Source organism: Acipenser ruthenus, chromosome 12, assembly GCF_902713425.1.
Source record: "Acipenser ruthenus chromosome 12, fAciRut3.2 maternal haplotype, whole genome shotgun sequence".
Lineage (NCBI taxonomy): Eukaryota > Metazoa > Chordata > Actinopteri > Acipenseriformes > Acipenseridae > Acipenser > Acipenser ruthenus.
The window spans coordinates 29293219-29320265 of NC_081200.1; the positions used below are offsets into that span (position 1 = coordinate 29293219).

General features: G+C 36.3%; 1 protein-coding gene and 1 long non-coding RNA gene across 6 annotated transcripts in view; one reads left to right on the plus strand and one right to left on the minus strand.

Annotated features, from left to right (window-relative positions):
* Window positions 1-11359, plus strand: part of LOC117416444 (receptor-type tyrosine-protein phosphatase C) — a 47529-nt gene extending 36170 nt beyond the window's left edge. For all 5 annotated transcript variants that reach the window (XM_059034778.1, XM_059034779.1, XM_059034781.1 and 2 more), the window contains 11 exons: window positions 3822-3971; window positions 4426-4583; window positions 5815-5950; window positions 6488-6637; window positions 7196-7286; window positions 7526-7665; window positions 7889-8023; window positions 8184-8306; window positions 8544-8722; window positions 9244-9379; window positions 9883-11359. In XM_059034778.1, coding sequence (XP_058890761.1) covers window positions 3822-3971; window positions 4426-4583; window positions 5815-5950; window positions 6488-6637; window positions 7196-7286; window positions 7526-7665; window positions 7889-8023; window positions 8184-8306; window positions 8544-8722; window positions 9244-9379; window positions 9883-10131 — 1647 coding nt within the window. In that variant the 3' untranslated portion in view covers window positions 10132-11359. The remainder of the gene's footprint in view (window positions 1-3821; window positions 3972-4425; window positions 4584-5814; window positions 5951-6487; window positions 6638-7195; window positions 7287-7525; window positions 7666-7888; window positions 8024-8183; window positions 8307-8543; window positions 8723-9243; window positions 9380-9882) is intronic.
* A 12098-nt stretch (window positions 11360-23457) lies between these two features.
* The window catches only part of LOC117416681 (uncharacterized), a 32437-nt gene continuing 28847 nt past the window's right edge, over window positions 23458-27047 (minus strand). Inside the window, exon 6 of the long non-coding RNA XR_004546630.3 lies at window positions 23458-26603. This is a non-coding gene — a long non-coding RNA (uncharacterized LOC117416681). The remainder of the gene's footprint in view (window positions 26604-27047) is intronic.

Sequence of the window (27047 nt, forward strand, 5' to 3'; positions counted from 1 at the left end):
AAGGTCACCATATTACTTTTTTTAATCAAAAATACTTTATATGTATAAAAGCAAATAATGTTAATACAATCGTATAAACATTAGATATAAGCAAGCAAAGGTCACAGCATGCCCTAATGTATACATTTGTATCATAACACAGACACCCGTGGAGTCAAATCAAAGAATTGACTGACGATTCAAACAAAAACATTACATTAAATACTATGAATATATTAGCATTTCCACCCCATTTCTTATACTCTCTTCCAATCAGTATGGATCCACCCTGCTATCACACACCTTCAACACACCTCGTGGTAAGGGGGGAAACTCGCCCAAATCTATCACATTCTATAGTGCATCACATTTAAGCATTTTAACCTAATCTGTTAGAAACCATTTCAAACTAGTCCTTTGTTTGTGGTGTTCTGTTTTCACACTGTGTCTCCACTCCTCCACACATCTTGATTAGACACCTGCTAACTTTGGCGCTCTGCCCAGACGCCAAGATACGAGAGACTGCAAATGTCTCGTTTTTTTTTTTTTTTTTAGAGACAGGAAAATTGCAGTCTTGCTTAGTCTTGCTTAGCTAGTTACATGTGCTAGTTACAAGAATGCCAACTCCTACAATATATATTTTTTAAAAAGATTTTTATGCAAAAAACAATGAGATATGTCTTTGCTAAAGTTCACAAAACAAAATTTAATTTTTCAGAAAAAAAATTAAATTGGTTAAGAACAAATACGTACATATACAGTGCCTTGCGAAAGTATTCGGCCCCCTTGAACTTTGCGACCTTTTGCCACATTTCAGGCTTCAAACATAAAGATATGAAACTGTAATTTTTTGTGAAGAATCAACAACAAGTGGGACACAATCATGAAGTGGAACGAAATTTATTGGATATTTCAAACTTTTTTAACAAATAAAAAACTGAAAAATTGGGCAAGCAAAATTATTCAGCCCCTTTACTTTCAGTGCAGCAAACTCTCTCCAGAAGTTCAGTGAGGATCTCTGAATGATCCAATGTTGACCTAAATGACTAATGATGATAAATAGAATCCACCTGTGTGTAATCAAGTCTCCGTATAAATGCACCTGCACTGTGATAGTCTCAGAGGTCCGTTTAAAGCGCAGAGAGCATCATGAAGAACAAGGAACACACCAGGCAGGTCCGAGATACTGTTGTGGAGAAGTTTAAAGCCGGATTTGGATACAAAAAGATTTCCCAAGCTTTAAACATCCCAAGGAGCACTGTGCAAGCGATAATATTGAAATGGAAGGAGTATCAGACCACTGCAAATCTACCAAGACCTGGCCGTCCCTCTAAACTTTCAGCTTATACAAGGAGAAGACTGATCAGAGATGCAGCCAAGAGGCCCATGATCACTCTGGATGAACTGCAGAGATCTACAGCTGAGGTGGGAGACTCTGTCCATAGGACAACAATCAGTCGTATACTGCACAAATCTGGCCTTTATGGAAGAGTGGCAAGAAGAAAGCCATTTCTTAAAGATATCCATAAAAAGTGTCGTTTACAGTTTGCCACAAGCCACCTGGGAGACACACCAAACATGTGGAAGAAGGTGCTCTGGTCAGATGAAACCAAAATCGAACATTTTGGCAACAATGCAAAACGTTATGTTTGGCGTAAAAGCAACACAGCTCATCACCCTGAACACACCATCCCCACTGTCAAACATGGTGGTGGCAGCATCATGGTTTGGGCCTGCTTTTCTTCAGCACGGACAGGGAAGATGGTTAAAATTGATGGGAAGATGGATGGAGCCAAATACAGGACCATTCTGGAAGAAAACCTGATGGAGTCTGCAAAAGACCTGAGACTGGGACAGAGATTTGTCTTCCAACAAGACAATGATCCAAAACATAAAGCAAAATCTACAATGGAATGGTTCACAAATAAACATATCTAGGTGTTAGAATGGCCAAGTCAAAGTCCAGACCTGAATCCAATCGAGAATCTGTGGAAAGAACTGAAAACTGCTGTTCACAAATGCTCTCCATCCAACCTCACTGAGCTCGAGCTGTTTTGCAAGGAGGAATGGGCAAAAATTTCAGTCTCTCGATGTGCAAAACTGATAGAGACATACCCCAAGCGACTTACAGCTGTAATCGCAGCAAAAGGTGGCGCTACAAAGTATTAACTTAAGGGGGCTGAATAATTTTGCACGCCCAATTTTTCAGTTTTTTATTTGTTAAAAAAGTTTGAAATATCCAATAAATTTCGTTCCACTTCATGATTGTGTCCCACTTGTTGTTGGTTCTTCACAAAAAATTACAGTTTCATATCTTTATGTTTGAAGCCTGAAATGTGGCAAAAGGTCGCAAAGTTCAAGGGGGCCGAATACTTTCGCAAGGCACTGTATATTGGTCTTGTTAAAATGCATTACCCTGAAATTTGACCTCTGACCTTTTTGATCTCAGAATGCATATAAAATGACCTAATCTTAATTAATTGTTAGTAATTTACTTTACACATCTTAAATAATAAATAGTGAGAAATAAAAAAAAAAATCTATCTGTTAGTTATTTTTAAACCCTTTCCTTAGCCGTACCTTAACTCTCAGTTAGTGGTACGCAGTAGCACAGAGGAGTCATTATTCGGGTGATGATATAATGTTTTTGAAAGCTCTAGGAAAGCACACTAAGCTAATCAAAAGGATAACAAGCTGGCTGTCCAGAGATTCTTGGGCAGGACCTTCTTTTTTTTCCCTGGTGGGAAATAACTTGTGCGCTCAGTGTGCAGACTACAGGGAGAGTAAGCCAGTGCGACGTTAAAAAACTCACACATTCAAACAACCAGGAGCACAAAGAAACCTGGACCAGTAAGGTACCTTATTACTAATGAAATTGAATAATTTTAATCTGTATTTCCTGACATTCGTTAGTCTGAATTTGATAATTGGAGTCAATATGGAGGCTAGGGTTACCTCTGTTCATTGCCATTTGGGTATGAGCTACTCTCTCAAAGCTCCACTGTGCAAAGTTTTTTTTCTTTATTTTTTGTAATTTACTCCTTCTTTCTGAGTATCTATATTTAAATAAAATTATGAACAGAACTTCCCCACAGCCCCACGGGCAACCCTAATGGACATTTTACAGTACTGGTTTTCATCTGCGGTGTTCATGTAAATGAGGCTTAGAAGAATTATTATGCAATACAAAACCACATTACCCGACTAAATGTAAACACCTTGCCCTACCCCCCATCCCCCCCCCCCCCTCACCCCTCACCTCCACCTCCACCTCCACCTCCACCTCCTCTAGAATTAATTCTGTGGACACCCATGGTTTAAGGGCAGGGGTTAGGTTTAGGGGTATGGGTAAGGTTTAGAGGTTAGGTGTAGTTTTTGTTTTTTGTAGTTGGTTTTTGTTTGTTTGGGTGCTTAAAAAAAATAAGCTGTGCGAGCGCAACGAGAGCCGTAGTTGTATGTATTATAATGGTACAGCTGTATTTTATTTTACTATATTTTTGTAAATACGTTTAGAATGTTTTTATTTTCCGCATTTTTTTTCTTTAAATAAATATAATAAAGGTCAAGGATGAGACATTTGGTAGAATTGTGTGTTTTTGAGTGAGCTAAGTGTACCATACCCCAAATATGAATTATTTCTATAACTTGTTTTGTTGTTCTGTTAAGTACAGTAGTAGTGTAGCTACAGCATATACCTTTTAAATATTCCATGTAGCTAACTACAGCATTTACAGACTGTGTATAATACATTTGGTTGGCAGACTTGTTTCAGCAATGTTACCAAAGTGATAAATGTAAAATACAATGTGCTGATTTAATGGATTTTTTATATTTTGTTCTAGAACAAATGTGCTCAGTATTGGCCAACTATGGTGAACGAAACCAAGAACCTTCATGAGTTTGATGTGAAGCTAAATGAAGAAAACAAATACCCTGACTACATCGTTCGAAAGCTCACCATCAAAAAATTATGTTCAGCACAAATCATAAAAGTAAGGTCTCAGATCTTGTATTAACTAAACCCTGCCAATGTACAGGGTAATTAGTATCATGTATTGCTCCCATGCAACTTAGTAATTTGTACTTACCGGTATATAAACAGCTGTATGGTTAACTGCAAGAAAACTACCAAGTCCAATAAACTTGTGGGCACAAATACGGATGACATCAGATTTAACAAGACACCAAAGACCATTAAAATAAAGTCTTAAGAGATCAAAAGAAAATGGAGCTGTATAGGAAGCCCAAGTCTTGAAAAGCCCCAATTTAAGTTAGCAAAAAGTAATAATTATTCTTCAAAATTATTTATTTTTTTTAGATAACATTTTAAAAATACACAATCTTGTTGTAGATAAAGTAGCTAACGAAGAAAAAGGGAAACCAAATAACCCCTTCTGTTAGTAGATATTTTAAAGCTAAATCCCCCCTGTTTCTGTCTGTTTACAGGAGAACGTGAACAACTCAGAGCGAGTTGTGACTCACATCCAGTTTACCAGCTGGCCTGACCATGGAGTCCCTGACAATCCTCAGCTGCTTCTGAAGTTACGCCGAAGAGTGAACTCTTTCACCAATGTCTTCAGTGGCCCGATTGTCGTTCACTGCAGGTATGAATAAAGAAACTTTCAGATGCCTGTTTTACACAACTCGTTTAATGTGAAGTGTTGTACTGTTTTTTCACTATACTGTTTCAAGGTTTGGTAACTTAATTAGCAGAAGTTCAGTAGATTGGAGTTTTAAGATATTGTAACAGGGGTGTTCTGTTACAGTGTGGGTATCCGCTGAGAGAGAGACAGAGAGGGTTTGTGATTGAAACACCACTCAGGCATCCAGGTTTTATTGAGAATCACAGGCAGTCAGGTGTAGGAGTATGTGCTGCCTGTAGGGTACCAACAATGGTCATCCTAGTGTGGAAAAACATGTGCAAACGTAAACATAACGGCAAAATACTACAAGACAAAAACAAAACACAGTGAGAAAACAGCTAACAAAACAAAAGGTGGCCAAGCGCTGCTCCCACTAAACGGGAGGTCCCGCTAAAGGAACCTTCTCCTTGCATAACCTAAATAAACTGAGGAGGGATTAAAATCCCCTAAATGAATCCCTACCTATTGTTCTAAGGATCCCAGTTAAACATGCAGTGGTCCTCAGTGTTGGCTCACTCATGCTGGGTGTACACACAGTCACAAGGCTTTCCAGACCCTTTTTAAAGGCAGATGACCAGGGTTAATTGATTATCAATTCTTCAATTGACACCTGGCCACCTGCTGCACATTCATTTCAATTATTTCAATTAGGCACACTGTTTGTCAAAAATCAAACAAAAACATATTCTTTAGAGGGGCAGGCCTCACCCTTGTCACAGATGTAAACAGTATTTGTGCTACTCTTTTCCTGGTCACATTAAATGCACTATTTTACTTTCTATTTAGTAAATCATTTAGTAAGCTATTTTCATTGAGTCATGTAAATGCAAGAATTTTCCAGTCCTTGTTGCCCATCGAAGTATAGATTTCTTTACAAACAGGTAGCAACGATCAGAGGGGTCCATTACAATCAAGTCCATTGTTTAAACACCTCCACTTCTGGTGGATTAAAAAAAATAAAAACACACCCTTAAACCACCTGTCTATCTGTCTTAAACAAGAGCTGGCAAATATCTCTCGGTGGAAGACAAGGGGGATCTTCCTCTAATGCCTCCAATGCTGCTGAGCTTACAGTAGTCCAACATTATAGTAGCAAAGAAACACTGATTATTTTTTAACATGTGTATTGAAGTTAACTTTTTAGTAAATGAATGCTTTTTGCTGAATATTGACTAGTTTTTTTCTTTCACAGTGCTGGAGTAGGTCGTACTGGTACCTATATGGGCATAGATGCCATGATAGAAGGGCTGGAGGCAGAGGATTGTGTTGATGTTTATGGCTATGTGGTAAGACTCCGTCGCCAGCGCTGCCTCATGGTGCAGGTAGAGGTAAGTTTGGGCTCTTTTTTTGTCTTTTTTTTCAAATAAAGATATGGTTATGTTTTTTTATACTGTAAACAGCTGTGTAGTTCATGTTGTAACTGTAAAAACATTTTAAGAACTATTTTCTTGTTACATAATCAGAATTCCGTCATAATAAATACATAACATTTATCCAGAGTACAGTAAAGTTTTTGTCCTCAATTTCCCCTTCGTTGTGAGGGTAATTTCCTCAGTAAAGCACTGCGGTCTGTGGGGTTAATGAGTTGGTGCTTCGACAGAGTTTATTTAGACGCCTTGCTCCAGCATTAATGTTACACTAGGCTGGGGCAGCCCCTGCAGTAAGCAGTCATTGCACCCTCTGATTCCCACAGTTCAGTACGGTATGTTATTACATTTGTTTTATTGACATAACCTATGGATGCACTTCTTGTGTGAATAAGTACAACATTGCCATTTACCATGAATGGACGATTACTTCATGTGAATTCAACAGGAAATTGTGCACTTCAGTTTTTAAACTGGTTACTTAATTCCCTTTTGCAGACCCAGTACATATTGATCCACCAGGCTCTGCTTGAACACTATCAGTCTGGTGAAACTGAGCTTGCCCTCTCTGAACTGCATTCCTCCCTGAACACTTTAAAGGCACGTGACCCTCCAACAGAACCATCCCTTCTGGAGACAGAATTCCAGGTCAGTCTCAAATAATTGATTATGACAGAAGAATGTTTCTTATTAGTTTGTGATAGCCACCATTTCAGCAAAATGAAAAATTATATTATAACTGGTTCCCTTTCCTTCTGTTGAAGATCTTTTGATTCTTTGCTTGCATTTATACTTAAATGTGGAATATTCAGATACTCAAACATGCTGTAGGTGAAAAGATCCTGTTTGGATTTTTAAATACATCTTTCATAACTATTGACACTTGAACATATAAGACATTCAGTATATAGAAACGTATAGTAGTTCAGTTTTCACAACCGTTATGACTGTATCTGTTTCTTTCTTGACCACATTCTACCGCATGATATTGACCTATCTGTCAAAACCACAGATTGTCTCAAACAGTGCTGTTTATAGGGTTCTCTGGGCTTTGCCTCCAGGTGATTTGATAGTGCCAGTGTTTGAAGGAAAAAAAGGTTCAATGTAATGCTTTAGGCTTCATAGGTGTTTAAAAGTTAACATTAAGTAAAGTATATTAACACATAATGCATGTATAAACAAAATAGACATCTTACGTTTTTCCAGAGACTTCCCAAGCCCAGAAACTTGAGGTTCCAAAGTGTAGGACAACATGAAGATAATACCAACAAAAATCGGTATTCCACTGTTGTTCCATGTAAGTATTAGGCTGACTGGCTAACCATGGAGAATGATACCGCAATAATCTACAAACACTTTAAGATTATTATTTAAGTTAAGATTTAGAAAGTGTTCAACTATAGTTATATGTATGTGAGGTGCAGAACATTGTTGCCCTGTCTGATCAAATATAATATCTTATTTGCATTCCTGGTTGTTTGATGGTCTGTTTTGATAATTGAGTGTATTTGTGATTGTTCCAATATCTGGTTACAGATGATTATAACAGAGTGCTTATTAAGCTGGAAGATGAGGTGAGCCAAGACACCAATCATGAAGAAGACACTGAGGAGTCCTCTGATGAAGAAAGCGATGACGAAGACTCGACCAAATACATCAATGCATCTTACATAAATGTACGTAACAGCCATTTATTAATCTAAGGTATGTATTGGAACATTTTGGCTTGGCAGACCTTGGCAGAAAAGTAAGCCTGATTAACTGCTACAAGCAATGTACTGCTTCATAGTAGTTTGAAGTCCTCTGAATTGTCCCCTTTGTTCTGTTACAATGTGTTGGTACTGATTCTAATTCCCAAATGGTCCATCTTTAAATCATTGTTTTGTTATATTATTGTAGGGCTACTGGAGCAAAAGATCTCTGATTGCTGCCCAGGGACCGCTTCCAAATACCATTGAAGACTTCTGGCACATGATCTTCCAGAAGAAAGCAAAGGTCATTGTTATGCTAACAGACTGCAAAGAAGGAGACAAGGTAAGTCATTACAATCTGCTTTTTATATAACTGAAAATGGTGGGACATGTTTTATTAGAATGAGTTGGTGGAAAATGTCATCCATTAATGTACATGAACTTTCTTATGACAGAAGCATATGCAATGTTCAAATTAGCTTACAACTTGATCTGGTTTCTAGGATTATTGTGCTTCATACTGGGGAGATGAGAAGACGTTATATGGTGAGATTGAAGTTGAGGTAACCGACTGCAACAAAGCTTCCGGCTACACAGTCCGTGCTATTGAAATAAGGCACACAAAGGTAGGACACTTTCCATTGACCACTAGAATTCAACCATAAATATGAGACATAAATCTACTAATATGTTGTGGAGAATGTATTTGTTCTCAAATACGGTAACTGATTGACTAGTCTTTCGTTTATAGAGATGGTTTATTAAGTATTGTAAATGTGGTATTGGTGGATATATTGGAGTGCATGGACTTTTGGTTTCCTTTTTTTTTTTTTTTTAAGGAACAATAATTTGTTTTTTTGCAGGGGAAAGAAACACGAAAAATCTACCAATATTATTATCACATGTGGAGTGGGTTGGATCTTCCAGAAGGCTCACAGGAGCTGGTTGCTATGATAAAAAGCATAAAACAGGAGATTACATCAAAATCTGCCCATAATAACTCCAAGCAGGATAAGAACGTGCCATTGGTTGTTCACTGCAAGTAAGTCACATTGACTCTTTTCTGTCCTACAACACTGTACCGTGATAAAAGCATAACATAGTAAAAAAAAATACATGACTTGCATAGTATAAGCAGTGGAAAAGTAAACTGCAAAATGACTTTTCTGATTTAAGTCACTTTAATGCTCACAAAACGTACTTGGTTGGCAACATTGGAAACTGAACCCTCTCTCTCCACAAACATACATTGAGCTTCCCCGTATTGCTCTACAAGTTTATTATAAGCAGCATGCCCTACAGGGACAATTGCCCAAAGTGTTTTCACCTGTTACCTAAGCTACAGTCCTGTATAGTGTGCATATTAGTCTTCTTGACTAAATAGACAAAGCTGATACTTTGAAATTATATAAACTATTATCTTCCAAGGGGCTACACGCAGAGCAAGTGACTTTGTTTTCTTTTCTTTTTTAATTTTTTAAAAATAATTAAGTATGAAGTGGTATAAATCACAAACCTTATTTTGGGTTAATTTCTGGGGCGGGGGTTGGTATTTTTTTCTAGTGATGGAGCAACAAGAACTGGGATATTCTGTGCTCTCTGGAATCTCATGGACAGTGCAGAAACTGAAGGGGTGGTAGATGTGTTCCAAACTGTAAAAGCTCTACGTAAACAAAGGCCAGGATTACTGACATCCTTTGTAAGTACCACACCAAGTGCAATGTGTTTTAAGGTTATACAGTATTGTAATGTCCAAACTGTGATTTTACCACATACAAAAAGATATACTCCTAATACAACATGATAATAAGGATTTAACATTGTGTAGTCAGTAGATTCATTTGGATGTTTGAAGTGAGCTTATTGGACATTTGAACAGAGCAACATTTTGCAGAGTGGGTTTAAATATTATTGTATTTTCATTTATTTTTTGTAATTTGTGGGCCTAAACAGACAATTCACTTTATTATATATTTATTAAGATAATTCCATAAATTACAATATGTGTGCTAAAATGTATGAATTTCTAAGGAATAAGGGCACGCCTGTCTTTAAATGCAAACTCTGCTGTAGTAAAAAACATAAGCTGTACATCTTCAAAAAAAAACATAACTATCACACTTTGATTCCTTAAGTCTTTAAAACCATAGAGTGTCATTCAGTTATTGTATTTTTGAAACTAACAGATTTCTCTTTCAATAGGAACATTATAAGTTCTTGTATGATGTGATAGCAAAGACCTTTCCTGTCCAGAATGGGAAGGTGAAGTCAAGCTCTGCCCAGGCAGAGGACACTATTGAGGTTGTCAATGAACAGCAAGCAGAGCAAGCAGGAATGAAGGAGCAGCCTGAAGACAACCAGCCAGACAAACAAGAGCCTGTTAAGTCCAGTCCTGCAGATGCCTCACCCGACTCCGCAGAGCAGAAAAAGGAATCTGAAGAGTTGAAATAACCCACCAGTACTGCTGAGAAAGCAGCAGTAGAAAGTTCTGCCAATGGCCCAACCCTCAGTTAGAGAGCCAGTTAAAAAAATGAAACATGTCTGTGTGTGTGAAATTTTTAATGTTTATAGCTTTTGTTTTTACAGACCATGTTTTCATGCAAACCATGAGAAGAGCAAGGACAAGATTTTGAACCTGAACAGATGAATGTATATTATTATCTTGCATGCACATACTGAAATCAGGTCATCAAAGGGGTATGTGCATACGGAAAGGTAAACACACCGAAATGTGTACAGTAGATCAGTTGAGGGTAGTGTAAGGAGAAATCATTTGCTAAATTGTACATCAACCCAGTTACTGTTTTCCACCATTCCTTTTAATGTGTCACTTGCATGCTTAAGATGTAGATGATAAATTGCAAAAATCAGGAATTTTAAAATGAAAGTTACAACAGTATCACAACAAATTATGTGTATTCCAGTTCCCTAAACACTTGAGTGCTTTGATGATAAAGTTCTCTTTCCAACCATCCTGATCTGTGAGATCGTTCCCGTCCTTTAGTTCCCAAGCCAGGCTGGGCTGTGCTTTGTACAACACCACTGAAACATCCATTTAGGGAACCGAAAACATGTCCCAATAACTAACTACTGGTACTGTTCATCAGCGTTTGAAATTAGAAGGGACAGTGATTTAACCCCTTGTTTGCACTACTTCTCTATATCTTACCAAACTATAACTGCTTTGTTAAAAGTCTTTTGCACATTAAAGAGTTGTCCGTATTGATTATATAGTGTATATTACAGAGTTAATGCATATGATTTAATTAAGCTTATGAACATTTTCTCTTGTTTGTTTTGAATGCTTTTTAATTTTCTATGCTAAAATCATACTTTTATGTGTTATGAGGGGTCTTGGTGGAGTCAATGGGTGTACGCATAGGCAAAGAAAACACATATGGATCCCTAGTGGACATTTTGTACCACATACAATCACACTCCATGTTGTATATGTCATTGTCAGTTGTACTATGGGGGAAAAAAAAGTCTGTCAGCATAATTTAATTTTATGTTACATAAACAGTGAAAAAATGTGCCATGGTAAAAACAACCCAATAAATTCAAACTTTATTTTTCATATTTCTACTGATTTTGTTATTGTACGAAATGTAAAGCATGAAGTGTATCATCTGTATGAATTGGTCAGTCTGGTTTTAATAAATATTTCTTAAAATTGAAATTGATTTTTTTTTATTATTATTTATCTGGTAATGAATACTGAAATTGTTTGTCTGATTGTTATATATATATATATATATATATATATATATATATATATATATAAAATATAAATATATTAAAAATACAGTATGTGTCTATCTGTGTGAAAAATGAAGAAATTAACTTTGTGACTACTAGATTTTTTTAATACTTTTATACGTAAATACTTACTGTGCAACGCAGCACTCACATTTTACAAAGGGACTTTTAAAATGCACTCACCTGTGTAGAGTTTGTGGGGAGTGTAGTAAGAAAACGAAACCGTAGTAAAAACGGCCTGTTTAAATAACAGTAAAAAGACTACTGCAACATGTGTACTTGATACAACCTTGTGTTTATTGGCAAGGACACCGTTGTGAAGAGTATTGAAGCACGATTACAAAAAGGACTGTTTAAACCGTAACCAGAACGGTCTTTATGGTTTTAATATGTAGTGCACCAAACTAAAGTTTCCCACTAGAGAACTGTATCTATTTATAAAGGGGACACTGCACAAAGAATGACAAATACGACACAGACTGCTTTAGTTTATTAGCTTTTGTTAAGTGTATTGTTTCAGCCAGTTGGGGGAAGGGACAAAGCGGAGCAGGCTGACCTTCCATGTGTACACCAGCAGAGGGCGCACTTCAATCTTGAAAGGACAGGGGAAACCTGAATTAACACCTGGGTGAATGTAAATGGAACCTAATACTCACCTGTTGCAAATACCAGGACCTGCAGTAACAGTGTGTCTCTCAGGAGAAGAGACTACAGACCGGGAGTTACTTACCTTTTAACCTGCAAAAGAACAGTACAACAATTACACCGCCAGTCCCAAAAGGATTACCAACAAGAGCATTACAACTATACTCTACTCCTGGATATAGCCTTCAGCCAGCCAGGATCCGCTGGAAAACCCAAACTGGACTTGGCCAAGTGCAGTCAAAATACTGGACTGTTTAGTATTTTACCGCAATTATATTTCTGTTGCCATTTAAGTTTAATTTTTTTTTTTACCTGCTTTGAGGTTAGGTCAAACAGGACTGAGTTAGGGAACTCAATAAGTTTAGTTAGTGCTCAGAGTGACAGGTTTTGTTTTATTTATTTATTTTGGTGTTCAATACACTGCTGTAAATAATAAAACTGCCCTATTGCAACTGCAATTTTTGGTTCCTGTGCTCTCTCATCCTGCCAGTTAGCTACCACAGTTCACATAAATATATATATATATATATATATATATATATATATATATAAATATATATATATATATATATATATATATATATATATATATATATATATATATATATATAAAACTTAACTATCACAGTGGTTGAGGTATTCTTATGATGTGCTAGAAGAATTGCACTGGATAGCACCCAAGATGTGCAAGATGTGCAATTAGAAAGGTAACTGTACTTGGTTTGTACTTCCTCAGAAGAAATGACTGTTTCATTTCATAAAGCGAAGTGGTAAAATACTGCATTTAAAATGTGTGCTAATAACCAGGGTCTGTGTAAATGACTCAAAGCTGCTGATCAGTGGCTGTTTAGTGGTTTTAGCAGGTGTTCATAGACTAACATTACAAGAAAACATTTCAAGTACATGCTTGGAGCCGTTTCCATTTCTTTTAGCATGCTATCTATTAATCCTGTTGTACAATATATCCTGATGTTAAACTATATCTTTGCATGTTACTTAAAAACATCTATTAGGATCTTAGAATCATTTCTAACTAACTGTGCATGTCATATATGTCATTCCATCTTCGTAACTGGACAGATGTTTTCACTTCCCAAGCAGCAGATCACATGGGTAGAATGCAACACAGCTTGTTTAATTTACTTTAGCCCCCATCTCTCAGATTTGTCAGTTACTTGTGTTCTACACAGATGAAAAAGCACCAGTGTCTTTTGCTAGAAATCATGGATGAAGAAGCATCTTTTATGCGTGATAAATAACTATTCTCTCCAAAACAAAACAAATAGTTTTTCAATAGTAATAATATTTACTTATCAAATGACAGATTTGAATCATTTTAAATGCAGCATAGTGTCCTGCTCCCACTTTCAGTCAAATTGTCATTTTCTGACATTATTGCATATTCTGCTCTTGTGTGACCATGTTATGATTTTTAGCAAATGTAAAAGATCCATAGCACTCACGGGTTCGTGCCCCTTTAAAATTATGACCCAGTACAGAGAAATTGAGTTTTTAAGCGCGGTTGCGCTATTTTTAATTACACACAAAAACAAACACAAAATAAACAAACACCTAACTCCAGTTTGGAGCGCTTACTAAACAGGTACTTTCCCTGACTAACTTGCAGGACGGATAAGCCGTTTACCTGGCACCACAGAACTCACACGCTAACACAGCACTTACTTTTCTGACTGCTCGGAAGCAGATCACCTCATCTGCCTCCTTCTACTCAGCAGCCTTGAGCAGACTGACTGCTCCTCTTAAATACCCTGCACCTGGTCCCAATTTAACAATAGCTACCAGGTGCAGGGGATAATTAATAATAAAACAATTAACAAATTGAATGAAACAATAAAACAATACAATCAAACAAACCAAAAAGGTGCATTTTCTCTTCAGGGAGGTTTTAACCCCCTCCCTGCTGTCTCACACAACCTGCTGCCTTACACAAATTAGAAGAAAAACATGTTGTCATCTGTGGTTTGTGTGCGTCATTGTTTTTACTTCCTGTGACATATTGCTAAAAGCATCTCCAACTACAGACTTCTCATTTTTCATCTGTAGAAGAACTAATTTAGTGCACATGGAAATGGATGCATGTACTCCCCGACAAAAAAAACCCCAAAACATTTACATTTGAATGAACAGATAAATATATCAAATTAATAAAAAAAGACTTTCAGATTCTATGTATAGTCTGGTTAAATTTACTTTGCAACATACTGTATAAATTAAGCAACATCTAAACAAAAATGTATTTCTGGCTTATAGAAAAAAAGTGATATATAATATTGATATATAATGTGATATATAATATTGATATATAATAATAATAATAATAATAATAATAATAATAATAATAATAATAATGGCAGATGACGCAGTTGCAAAAGCATCACTCTGGGCTAGATTCTCAGAGCTATTTACTCCAAATCGTCATTAGCATATATATATATATATTTTCAGATAGCAGAAACTCACCCAATAAGTTACCAAACCAGAAATAAATAACTCTGACATTTCACTTACGGGCTTGGGGTAGTCAAAACTCTTTCCCTTTAGAAACGGAAGTAGTGTTTTGGGGTTTTTTTTCCTTGCAGACAAAAATTATGTGAAGTGTTCTGTGATGTGAAATTTCAGCAGATTTTTCATACTCAGGGTGTAGTTCTGTAACACGCTGTTCTTTCAATGTCTGTAATGTGTTGCTTTCTTAACTGTAAATCGCTGTGTCTAACCTATTTCTAACCCCCCCCCCCCCCCCCCCCTTAAATAAAGAAGATCAGCATTTAAGGAACACAATTATTTTGAGGGAAAATGCAAAGCAAGTTCCCTGTTTTTAGTTCCATCTCTTTGCTTGATTTGACATCTGCAGGATGTGTGCTTATCTATGAATCAACAGGTGGGTGGTTCATATGGGACAACATCTGGCCATGAGTGACAGTGATGCAATCGTCTTCTTATTATAAGAATAGATTTACTGAGTATCTAATGATTATCATTCTAGCAAAATCTACTGTCTTGATCATTGTGACTGAAACTTACGACAGGAACTTGAGCTTCTGCATACTTGTGGGGGGCTCTGCTGGAGTGGTGTGGAAGTACAAACACACAGTCCAAGGATGTGTTCGAAAATTAAACAAGTAGCCTCCCAACTGGTGGTGGCGCTGTGGTCGCGAGGATACTTTTTAAATTTTCGTATGAAACAGACAATCCTGTCCCAATAGACCTAATGTGTTCACTTTGTGAACAGTGAAACACACAAAAATAATAGACCAAATAAAACGTGTTTATAACACAAAAGAAAGAAAAGGGTGAGTGGCCCTTTAAAGCCGGGGTGGTCTTTCAGCCAGCAGGCTAACGAGGAGTCCAGTTGAGCACAGCATCCAAGGGTTTGTTGAGACAGGTTTAATCTTTGTACTGCAACAATAACAAGGCAGGTTATAGTCTGTGGTAACATGATTCAAAACAGGGTGCCGTGTACTCCAGCTTGCTTCTCTCTCTCTCTCTCTCTCTCTCTCTCTCTCTCTCTCTCTCTCTCTCTCTCTCTCTCTCTCTCTCTCTCTCTCTCTCTCTGTGCACACGTGCAGTTCAACTCCACCAAGATGGCCGCCGCAAGCCAACCATAGACTTAAGGTCCGTTCCATCTTGGTGAGGTCGCAGAGTTAGTGACCACAGCGCCACCACCAGTCGGGAGGCCGGACTTCACCAGCAGGGATTACCTTATCCTGTCACAGTACTGTATTAAAGGATACATGCCTCAGGGATTTAATTTATATAACAGACTAATCAACCATGCTATGGACAATTAAACTTCTGTGCATCGCCATTGTCTTAAGTTGTAGTAAACAACTGGGGCCGGTTGTACTAAAGGGACCCGATCCTGGATCCAGGCTCTGATCCTGCCCCTGTGATCTACTGTGTTGTATTAAACGGATCAGTGAGGATCCTGGGTCCAGTTGTAATAAAGGGATTGAACCCTGGATCCAGGCTTCGATTTTGCTCCTGTGACGTATTGGGTTGCAAAAGGATCAGCGCTGATGCTGTGCTCAGTTTTGGCTCAAAATCTGATCCTATTACGATCAGAATCGGATCACAGCTTGATTGAACGTTTTTAAAATGGACCATGCATCATCAAAATACATAACTGATTTTTTTTTTAAATTGCTAAAATAATATTTAAATAAGCACTATACTGAATTTGGATATTTTTAACGATAACTTAATACACTTTAAAAGCAGGGATATCCAAAAATATTTCCTTCAGATTGAAACGGAGATCATTTAACGTTTTAGAAAACATTAAGCAACAATGCATTTGAAAGTAGCTGTAACAGTACTGTATTAAGATACTATTAATTATCAGTATTAGTTTAGTTGTGTTTAGCTATAGCTGACATTTTTGGTTTCGCCGTATAGCTACAGAAAAAAAAGACCTGACTGCGTAATGAGATTTCATAAATATTATTTCTAGTTTTGTGTGTTTACAAAGTCATACTGTTGTTATCATGTTATCGATTACAATCATTGATTTAATATTGTATTTTTTTTTAATGCAAGGCGACTTACAGAGACTCGGGTGTGTGAACTATGCATCAGCTGCAGAGTCACTTACAATTACGTCTCACCCAAAAGACGGAGTACAAGGAGGTTAAGTGACTTGTTCAGGGTCACACAATGAGTCAGTGGCTGAGGTGGGATTTGAACCGGGAACCTCTTGATTACAAGCCTGTTTCTTTAACCACTGGACCACACAGCCTCCTATATATATGGTGTATATAGTGGCTATACTCGATCTGTTTTTATAGAATCGTTGGAGTTTGGAGTTTGAAATTATACATGTACAGTAGTTGCTTTTTATTTATGTCGTTTAAATTAAGTGCACTTCATTTACTGACATTCAGAATCTTCAATCTCTGCACCAAGCATATTCGCTTCTCATTGGTCAGTTTCCCTAGTTACGGCTGCGCAGCTCCAGAATCGGATCAAGATTTTGGATCAGTGGAGCTTGATCCTGATCCGCTTAGTACAATCCTTTTTCATGATCCAGCTCCAGTAAGCCCGGATCCGATTTTTTGAACACGTTAGTAGAACTGGCCCCTGGAATGGTATTAACATTTTGTAGAAGGATGTCAATCTGTGTGGTGCCTAATTCTCATAATTAGAATACAAAATGTGATAATTTGATAGATTTCTGTGGGGTACCATTTTTTGGCATGTCTTTAACCCAGGCTGCCACTTAGTGGACATTAATGTGAACTGCAAATCTTAAAAAAAAAAAACAAAAAAACTGTTTTACTGACAAAAACAGGACACATTATGGAATTTGAGAACATTTACAAACAATAAATACATGAATAAAAGCTGTGATCCAAATATCATTATTTATTGGATTCATGTAACAGCTTGTTGTTAAAAGTTATAAATCAAAATGCTGGGACCAAGGTTTTTTTTTCTTTTTTTTTTTTCTTTTTTTAAGTTTTGACTGAGAATTTCTGCAGCATGTGACATCTGGTGTTAATAAATTAAGACACATACTGTAAACTTTGTAGCAATAGGCCATTCCCTACTTGTTTGAAGGTCTGGTTTGGACAGTAATGTTTTATAGAGCCCAGGGTTAATTCCTGAAGTTGATACTGCCCTTTAAAAATGAAGGATGTATTGTTGCTGGATGTAAACAGCAATAACACATCAAACCAAAGCCATGTTCCTTGTATTGCAATTAAAAAAAAAATATGATCTACAATACTTATGATAAAACAGATTATCTAACCATAGGGTTAGACTAAATCGCTAAAGCTACATTTCTACTGTGGAGGTTTTTATCTTTGGAGAAAATGCTTTTAGAGTTGTGTATTTTGTCTCTCTTCAAGTTTGTATGCCCTGCAGCTGGGGAGACAGGAGTGTTCTGCCTGACCTATTTTTCATAGCAAGCAGACAAACAGAACACTCCTTTCTCTTTGATGTTGGAAGCAGGGTTACCCCTGGTGAGACGCACACGCAAAGCACATTGAGCTGCTACATTCCCTGCAGAACACCTGTCTCTGCTTTATCTGATATTGCCACCCAGAATGTGTCTTCTGCATATGAAGTAGAGAAGCCAGGAAAACTTTACAAATAACTATTTCCTGCACACCTGCAAGGGGCACAACCATAGCAAAATACTGCTGCATACAATGTTGACAAAAATATGCAGCACTCGTTATAACCAGTGGACTCCTAATGAATGACTTGAGTTACTGTGTTTCCTATATACTTGTTTGGCTATTAGATTAGAATGTTGATAAGGGTTACAACATGCCACAAAACTCCCTGAGATCAGCCTTGCCTGAACCCAGCCAGCTTCTGAAGATCAGTATCTAAGAGATCTGTCTCTGTAGATTTGTGAAATGTACTAGTGGCAAGGATTTGACCATGTATTGAGAGTATTTAAAACCATCTATAAATCTGTATGTGTTTACTGTGGTTTTAATGATCTGGTTTCAATGTTAAGAGACTTTATTGAAATGCAGTTTGCCTGTATTTATATCACAGGTATGTCTGCTTGGGGTAATGCAACAGAATGTTTGGAAATCTAATTCTGAAAAAGTAAACATTACTTCCTGGAAAGACCAGTATTTAAAAAAAATAAAAAATAAATCCACGTCAAAAACATTTTGATAGTAAGAGTGCCAATGCCAGAATTGTAATGCTATTTGTTTATTTTTTTGAAAGCTGAAACAGCTGATAAGGATGGAAAACTACTGGCTTTTCATGAACACTGAAGGGCTAAGGCAATTTAAATGGCTCTCTCCTGTGTTTTCAAATAAGGAAAAAAACAACACTGTGTACTCATACTAAACCGTCTCTAAAATATGTTTTTGCTACCAGAAAAAAAAGCACAGGAGTTCAATGTGTCTACATTTTGAAACTCATACTGTCAGGTTCATAAGGAAGTCAAGAAAAATAGTGGTTAGAAGTTAAGAAACTGAAAAATCCTGTGTTCCTCACCAATTAAACTAAATGTCTGTAGAGACCTTTGGGATTCTTGTAAACCATTGGTGTCTAAAAGTGTGATGCTTTAATGATCCAAACCACAGCACATCCTAATATCGCTGCCTCAGAACTTATGAATGGTATTGTATGGCATTAATATAGACCCCATTATGGGCTCTAGATCATCCTGTGTACAGCCCAAAACAGGTACCAACTCTGTTTAATCTACCATGACCTTCTCACATTCAGGGTTCCCTGCCAAATTATCTGTAGAATTCATGCCATATTAAACTAAATATCAGGGTTCAAGAATCATTGTTTTTCTGAGAGATTAATACTTCATCTGTAATACAAGTATTCCACTAGGTGGTGCTATGCTATTGTCCAACAGTCTTATTTTTCTATGTTTTATCCACTTTCCTGGTTCCTGGTGTTGGAGTGTAATGTTTGTTGGAACATTTTAACAAGACAAACATTGCGGTAAAAAAATGAAAACAGGAAGGATGACATGGAATAGGACAAGGCCCCAGCCCGCTGTACTAGTCTGGCTAAGGGGTTACCCAGCAATGGAAGCTGATGCATTTTCCATACTGAGATTATATTACTGTCAATGCTTGGCAATTCAAAGAAAATATATATATATATATATATATATATATATATATATATATATATATATATATATATATATATATATATATATATATATATATTGCTGCAAAGTGTTATAATGATAATGAGTCTACTCTAACGTTTAGAAACATATGTGTATCACAGACAACCCACATGGCAAGACTGATCATAACTACAAACAATGGGGCTATCATTCACCAGATTCCAACTGACTATGGGTTGATGATAATTTGCATTACCAGGAAAAGACACCTCAATAGCAACTATAATTTGCTTTTTAATAGCAGTACCAAGATTTGCTTTGTTTATTTTACTCTATTGGATCTTTAATAAAGGATCTTTTTCCACTAAAACTCGTTGATAACTATTTAAAGAATTAGTTTATTCAAGCAAGGTTGCTGAGTAGCAGCATTTTTAAATGTTTCCCTCATTTCCCTGATAATCACAATTGGTAATTTTGCTTAAACTTAAATGTTGTTTAGTTGAATAACTGACTGCTATAAAATATGGGGTCATTTAGGTTTACAGAGGACAAATTGTGTCATTTAAACTATGAAAACCTTTGTAAATGGATGTTAAACTGGACAGTTTTCTTCCTCCTTCCTCACCTCAGCCCATAGCAGGTTTAATTACATTGTTAATGAAAACAACACAACTCTGTATAGCTGGCCAGTTATTGGTTCGCTTGACCTAACAGATGTGGAGGTTTGCCTCCCACTGATACAGTCTAGAGCCCTGCTCAGGTTTAATCCTTGCATTGGAGCCTGTAGCTTGAACAAAGCAACCAAACAGTACCTCACAAATGTTTGTGTTCCCAAAAATGAAAATGATCTATTTAAATATACACCATGTTGTTAAAAAAAAAAAAGTGAAGGGAAAAATTTGCCACCATCCATTTGAAAAGACATATCCATCAAACTCCATTCCTTAATGGCAGAAGCATAAAAGGCAAATACTATATGTGTATCACTGAAATTTGAGACATATATTTCTTCCTATATTTCAGAGTGAGCTGGAGGTCACATTCCACCTGTAAGTGGTAAGCATGTGCAGCATGAGTGACTTACATGGTAATGCAATGTAGGTAAATTCTATAGTGGGTTTAGAGTCAAAAGAATTCTCGGGTAAGCGGATATGTGAAACATGTTTTTAAAAGAACGTGCTGCAGCTTTGCTGTAACTGCCAGAAACTTAAAGGTGTATTAACTATTGTGTAAAATTCAATTTTTGTATCCTTTTTCATTAATAAATGTGCATCATCTCAAACGGTTTCTCAAAATGTTATATAGCTATGGCAAAAAGTTTTGCATCTCCTAGAATTTTAGGATTGAGACATAATTATAAAAAACAAAAAAACAAACAAACAAAAAAACTACTGCATATGAACATAATTTAGGTCTTTTATTTAACATCATGTAATCAAAGAAACTACAAAATGATATTGCAAGTCTACCGGAAGCCATCATAATAGTACAGTATTTCATTTCGAAATGTCAAATTTTTCAATTTTTGGCAGTTTTTTGGAAAAGTATATGGAAAACTACAAGGCGGTATATATTTCAATGTTAATGTAACATATGCAGCAGTTTTATTCAACTTTATGAAACAAAATTCGTTTATTCTATAGGGTTAAACTTTTGGTCATAGTTGTATGGTGGCTGTGTGTTCACCAATTGCCACAGGTTTCTGTAGGACATTATAAAAAATGCTTTGTTTTATGAAGTTCCGGTGGTCTGTTGAAGCTCTCTCCCCAGCTCCAGTGTTATTGTACCTCTTTCTCCAGTGGTACAGAAGAGATTGATGCATGACAGGACTCCATGGTGGATTTATCAATATTGGGAAAAATCTATACAGCAATAAAATATCCCTTCACAAGTCAATAAAACACAGCTGACCATCTAATACATGTTTCAAAGATGGATACAAATGGCAATATATAATTTAGATACAAAACTACAAGGGATATATGCTTTTTAATTATTATTTTTTTTAATTAAGGGTTAGTTTTGCATTGCTGTTAAAACTGTACAACACTAAAAACCCAGTGTATGACTGAAAGTACAACAGGTTTTGTTGAATCAATTTGTTACGTTGCAATAGTATGGTACTTATATATGTGACACCACCTTTTTAGTAAGCAAAGATCTAAAACAAAATTAAACTGGCATATATAAGCAGTTTTTTAAAGGGATTTCTTTTTTGGAGCAGTTATACAAACAACTTAGTGACATCATATTGCAGATTATGTGATCTGTTATTTGACCTCATTTTAGGTGAGCAGTGTGCCGTAAACATGTCTGATTCAATTCATACACCTGCTAGCACACCATGCTCAACCACTCCTGTATAGTGCAAGTGGAATCAAAGGATTTCGCTGTTTTCCATAACTGAATTGCAGTTATTGTCTTTTTCTTTGAACAGGTAGGTTGGTTCTATATTCCTCAATAAAGCACTCTGAGATGTGTTGCTATTACTGTAGGTTTAGTTCCTCCCTTGATTTTGATTGAATGTCACTGAGAAATCCAAGCCAGTGCTGCTTTCTGCATAGCTCTTCTTCTACTCAATTCCTTTAATGGCATTCTGACTCACTAATCAGCTTCCCTTTAATTGATTTACAATGAATTCATTTGTCTCATGTTTAATGATGCTAAATAAAGAGCCCTTAACTCATTCTCTGTGGATGTGCCTCTTTGAAAAATATAAATAGGACAGTTGTGTTTGGTCTGGTTAATTACAGCATTTTTTTGTATCTGACATTCAGATGCCTGTCTTGAAAAGTTTATCAAGCAGGACTGAATGCCTGATGATAAGGGTATCAAGTCATTTAAAAAGGCATAATGACAATTAAAGACAGCTGTACATGCTGGAACGTAGAATGTAAACACACCCTACAAAACTAGCTGCTGACCCTTGTGAGCGTTTCTATAGTTGTTTTACTGGATATTGCCTTATTCTCTTACTGAGTACTGGAATAGCCTGTGCTGACAGTGCTCATCGTTTACTGAGAATTTCACAAAATATTTAAATGATTTGAAAAATGTAATGTCTTTTGATTAACAAAGGCATCAGTTCCAAACTGCTTAAGTGAGTAGCTTCACAAGGACACAAAAGGCATATTATCAAGAAGCACATAGCTTCTCACCCAACAGCTGATACAATGCAATGCACTCAATTCAGCAGCCTACACCCTTAAATGGTTCAAAATATGTTGGTTTTTTTATACCATGCAATGCATATCATTTAGGAGACAGGTGCAGCACTACATAAAATACTACAGAATCACCTATCAAACACAAGAAATACAAAAGTAAATGAACCAATAGTTCAACACTTTACAAAAAATGAACATAACATGAATGACCTTGGTAGTTTTAGAAGAAATAAAATTAGATAATGTAGAACACAGAAGAGCAAATGATAGACTCAATAACATAATGCCTGAAGGTTTAAATAGAAAGGAATAGATCTTTACATCATTAACTATGTCGTAAATGTCATCACAAACACATGAATAGATTTAAACAGAAATAAGTGAGTGAAGTTACCATGGCATCAGAAGCCTGTAAGTGCCTCCACTGCTTTCCCTTGACAAAGGTATATTAAACACAGTATAACGTTGGGAAGTTGGCTCTTTTGAGCACAAGCATATTAAAAAATATTGTACTCTTTACCACTACGGTTAATGTATGTATCATTGCCTGTGACCAACCTTGGGTTTCAAGAGATAAACAGCCAAAGAAAAAAAAAAGAAAAACCACACTGGTTGATATCCTGCTCAGATACATTTATTTAGCAAAACAGCCTTCCATGAAGCATTCACTGAAACAAATACAACTCTAGGTAAAAAGTCAAGTGCTACAGTATTTATTATTAATGTCAAAATTCAGGCATCACTTAATTCCTGTTATGATAGTTTTTTTTATTAATAAGGATATATATAAAGACATGTACAACATATCGAAACGTTGGGCAGCTGGCTCTTTGAGCTAAAATATATATATATATATATTTAACGGTGCCAAACAGTACCATCTTGAAAATGGTGCCCTGAAATGGAAGGCATTCATGATGCATAGTATGTGGGTGTGTATGTGTATATGTGTGTAAATATACATATATTTTGTGCAAAATCTCAAGCATTTCTCAATAATACAGAAACAAGAACAGGGAAAAATACAGAAGAAAATGTAGTAGCATCTAGTCTCTTTGTAACAAAAAAGGGGAAAATATACTATGCTAGATATTATAGATAGCTACATATTAAAAGCTCGTCTTCTAAGCAATATTATGTAAACTAATTTAGTAATTCATTAGTAACTAACAAACACATATCTTGCATATATCATCTTTGGAAATGTACATGAATAAGGCTGACTAGTACAAGTGATTTCCTAAATTCAAGCTTATTTTTTCCTCAAGAAAAACAAAATCCTAATTAGTAACACAATGAAAAAGAATAGCAGACAATGACACACAAGTTAATTACTAACAAACTGCGTATCTTCTCTTTAGAGATGCAGATGAGTGGTAATTAAAAATCAACGCATCCACTGGTTACATTCATGATGACGTTAGCTGCTAAAATCTGGGCCACAGTTGCATTCATTGTTGAGCGAGCTTTTCCACACAGTTAAACCCACCGACAGCAATGAATGTTGATTGTGACCTTTGCTGCATCTTGTTTCGGAAAAAAAAAAAACAGCTCCATGCTCTTGTTAGTATCTGTCCACCCTCATTGGTTCAAAAGCTGAAAGCCACTGCTTGTGCATTCGCCGTGCGGCAGATGAAGGCTGGCTGCAGGGTACAATCAACGGTCGATGGTTTTTTTCCCATCTTAAACTCACCGACAGCGTTGAATGTTCACTGAAGCAAACATCACATACAAATAAATAGATTTGACATCTGTTAAAAGGATCCGGAAGAGTTAATTGGCATAATTAATTCTGTCTTATAAGTTGGGAGGACAAACAAGGACATCCGTGTATGAGAAACATCTCATTGAAATTGTTAATCTTCCCACGCTGAAAATGAAATGTATGCATGGTTCCTTCATTTTTTGCACTGTGGTGACTCCCTCCAGCCTATTATGTCACATAGGTTGTGATCTGAGCAGAGACTGCAGGTAATACTCATTGGGAGGTAGCCCTGAATGATGGGTGTGACACAGCCAGTGCACTTCATACAGCTGGATTGTTATGCCAATCTTCTGAAGTTATTCAGACATCATCCAATGTTTGCTAAGGCCAGGGGAATAGATCCTAACTGGTGCTCGGAGATACAAGGGATCAGATATGTAATTTATTTATCTGATAATACAATCTAATAATTATTAAGAATGCAACCTGGATCTAATACGGAAACCCTGCAGAAACAGATCATCCTGGTCATCTGTAACGTAGCAAGAAAGGTAATCAGTGAGCAAAGCAAATACACTTATTTAGACTAGACCCCACCACAAATAACAATATTTAGAAATGAAGTTTCCATTACCTTTCCAAAAAAGTATCTGACCTTTTTACATTGGTAGTGAATAGGCATTTCTACCAAACCAGATATGTATAATCGTCATTTAATGTGTTCTATATCTGCATATTTTATGAATAACCTAGTTATATAATTATAAATGAGTGATCTTTTTTTAATCTATAAAGGTTTAATGCTCCTTTTGTGTGGTTTTGGTGTGGCTTGTTTTAAAGTCTGAGCTGACAGTTTTGGTGTCAGGTGCAAAAAAATCTATTACCAATGCACTGAGCATCTCTTTTCATCAGTCGTAATATTTAGAGGGCCAACTTAGACAAACTATTAAAACTATTTACACTATAAAAAGTTATGTCCATCAATATTGCTGCGGTAGATTTCAGATGTTATACTGTTTTATTGTCCTTGGCATGTTTGTGAATGTTGTAACCAGGCTTTCTCCATGCAACCAAGACCACACAGCAATAGCTCCAACAACATTTTTAAACAAATACATTTTTTTGGTTTGTTTTTTTTTGGCCAACGATACCAGTCAACCTGAAACTGTTGACTCACAACCTTTTCATAAATGCTAGTCAGTTAAGAGCGCCACTACTAAAGAAGTCAAAGAAGTCAAAGCCACATCATTTCTATAACACGCTGAGTCACTGTGGTATACAGTTGTTTTGCATGGCCTTAACATATGATGTTTGCAGGGTATGATTATCTTCCTGACAGGCACGTTGTCATATTATTTCCTTCTAACAAATAAACAGGGTGGAATGATTAAAAATAAAGAAGCATCAAACATTCTTTATTTTAATTTAACTTTTATATATGTTTAAACCAAGATATTTTTAAAACATTTTATGTGCTGCATTGTTCCTCAAGCCATTCAATAAAGAACTTCCACTTAATTATTGGATTTTTTTGCTCATGGTGATGCATACTGTAATAATGGAGTATTTTTTGCTTTGTTTCCATTTTTGTCTATTTTGTTCTATTTCTGTTTACTGCGACATGATATATTAAAGCAACTATGTGACATTTTGCATATCATGGAAACTGATGAAAAATTTAAAGATTTATAACAAACTTGGATTTGAGTTAAAAAAAAAAACCTTCAAGCCTGTCATTTCCACTTAGTTAGCGGGTCATAAATAATATAGAGCACTTTCCTTAACTATAGGCAATAATGGCACAGCTTACACGGAATACTGATTTCCATAAACCTTAAACCTAACAAGAAGTGACAGAGGTGGATTAGGAAAAGCCACAGGGATTCAGGCTGCTGAAGTCTTCCATCTTGAGACCAGATCAGGTCTCCTGCCTGATGACCTGTCCTTAATTTAAGTGACTGCCTTTGCCAGTCCTTCTAGAGGGCAAGTGTGTGAAATAGAGCATTTCATCACAATTTCTGTGCACTTCATCTTCCTCTCCCTCTCCAAGACATCTGACCTAAATAGAAAACACAGGTCTGCTGTCCCACAAAGAAAAGTGCTACTGTTTTTTTGTACCGGAATGCATCCCACAAACATGCCAGAACTCCCTCTTTCCAGTAAAATAACATTAAAATTAAAAATGAGTCTAAATTGAAGTATCTGAAATGGACGTGTTTTTAGGTTTTGATCTTACATTTTTATCACAAGCAGAAGTACATTAAGATGTATTCTTGAAGATTTAACACACCAGCAAATGCATTAAATAAATATATAAATATGTATTACATTACATTATTTTAAGACTATTTGTGACATTTTCATCTTACAAACTTCAGCCTCACCCTCTTTTGGAGGTATTTCAGTCTCTATGCTCATCAGTCCTGGACTAATGTTAAACTGATAACCATAAGGCTTATTTTAGACACCAAACTTGATTGTAACCCTGGTGTTGAGTTCTGTC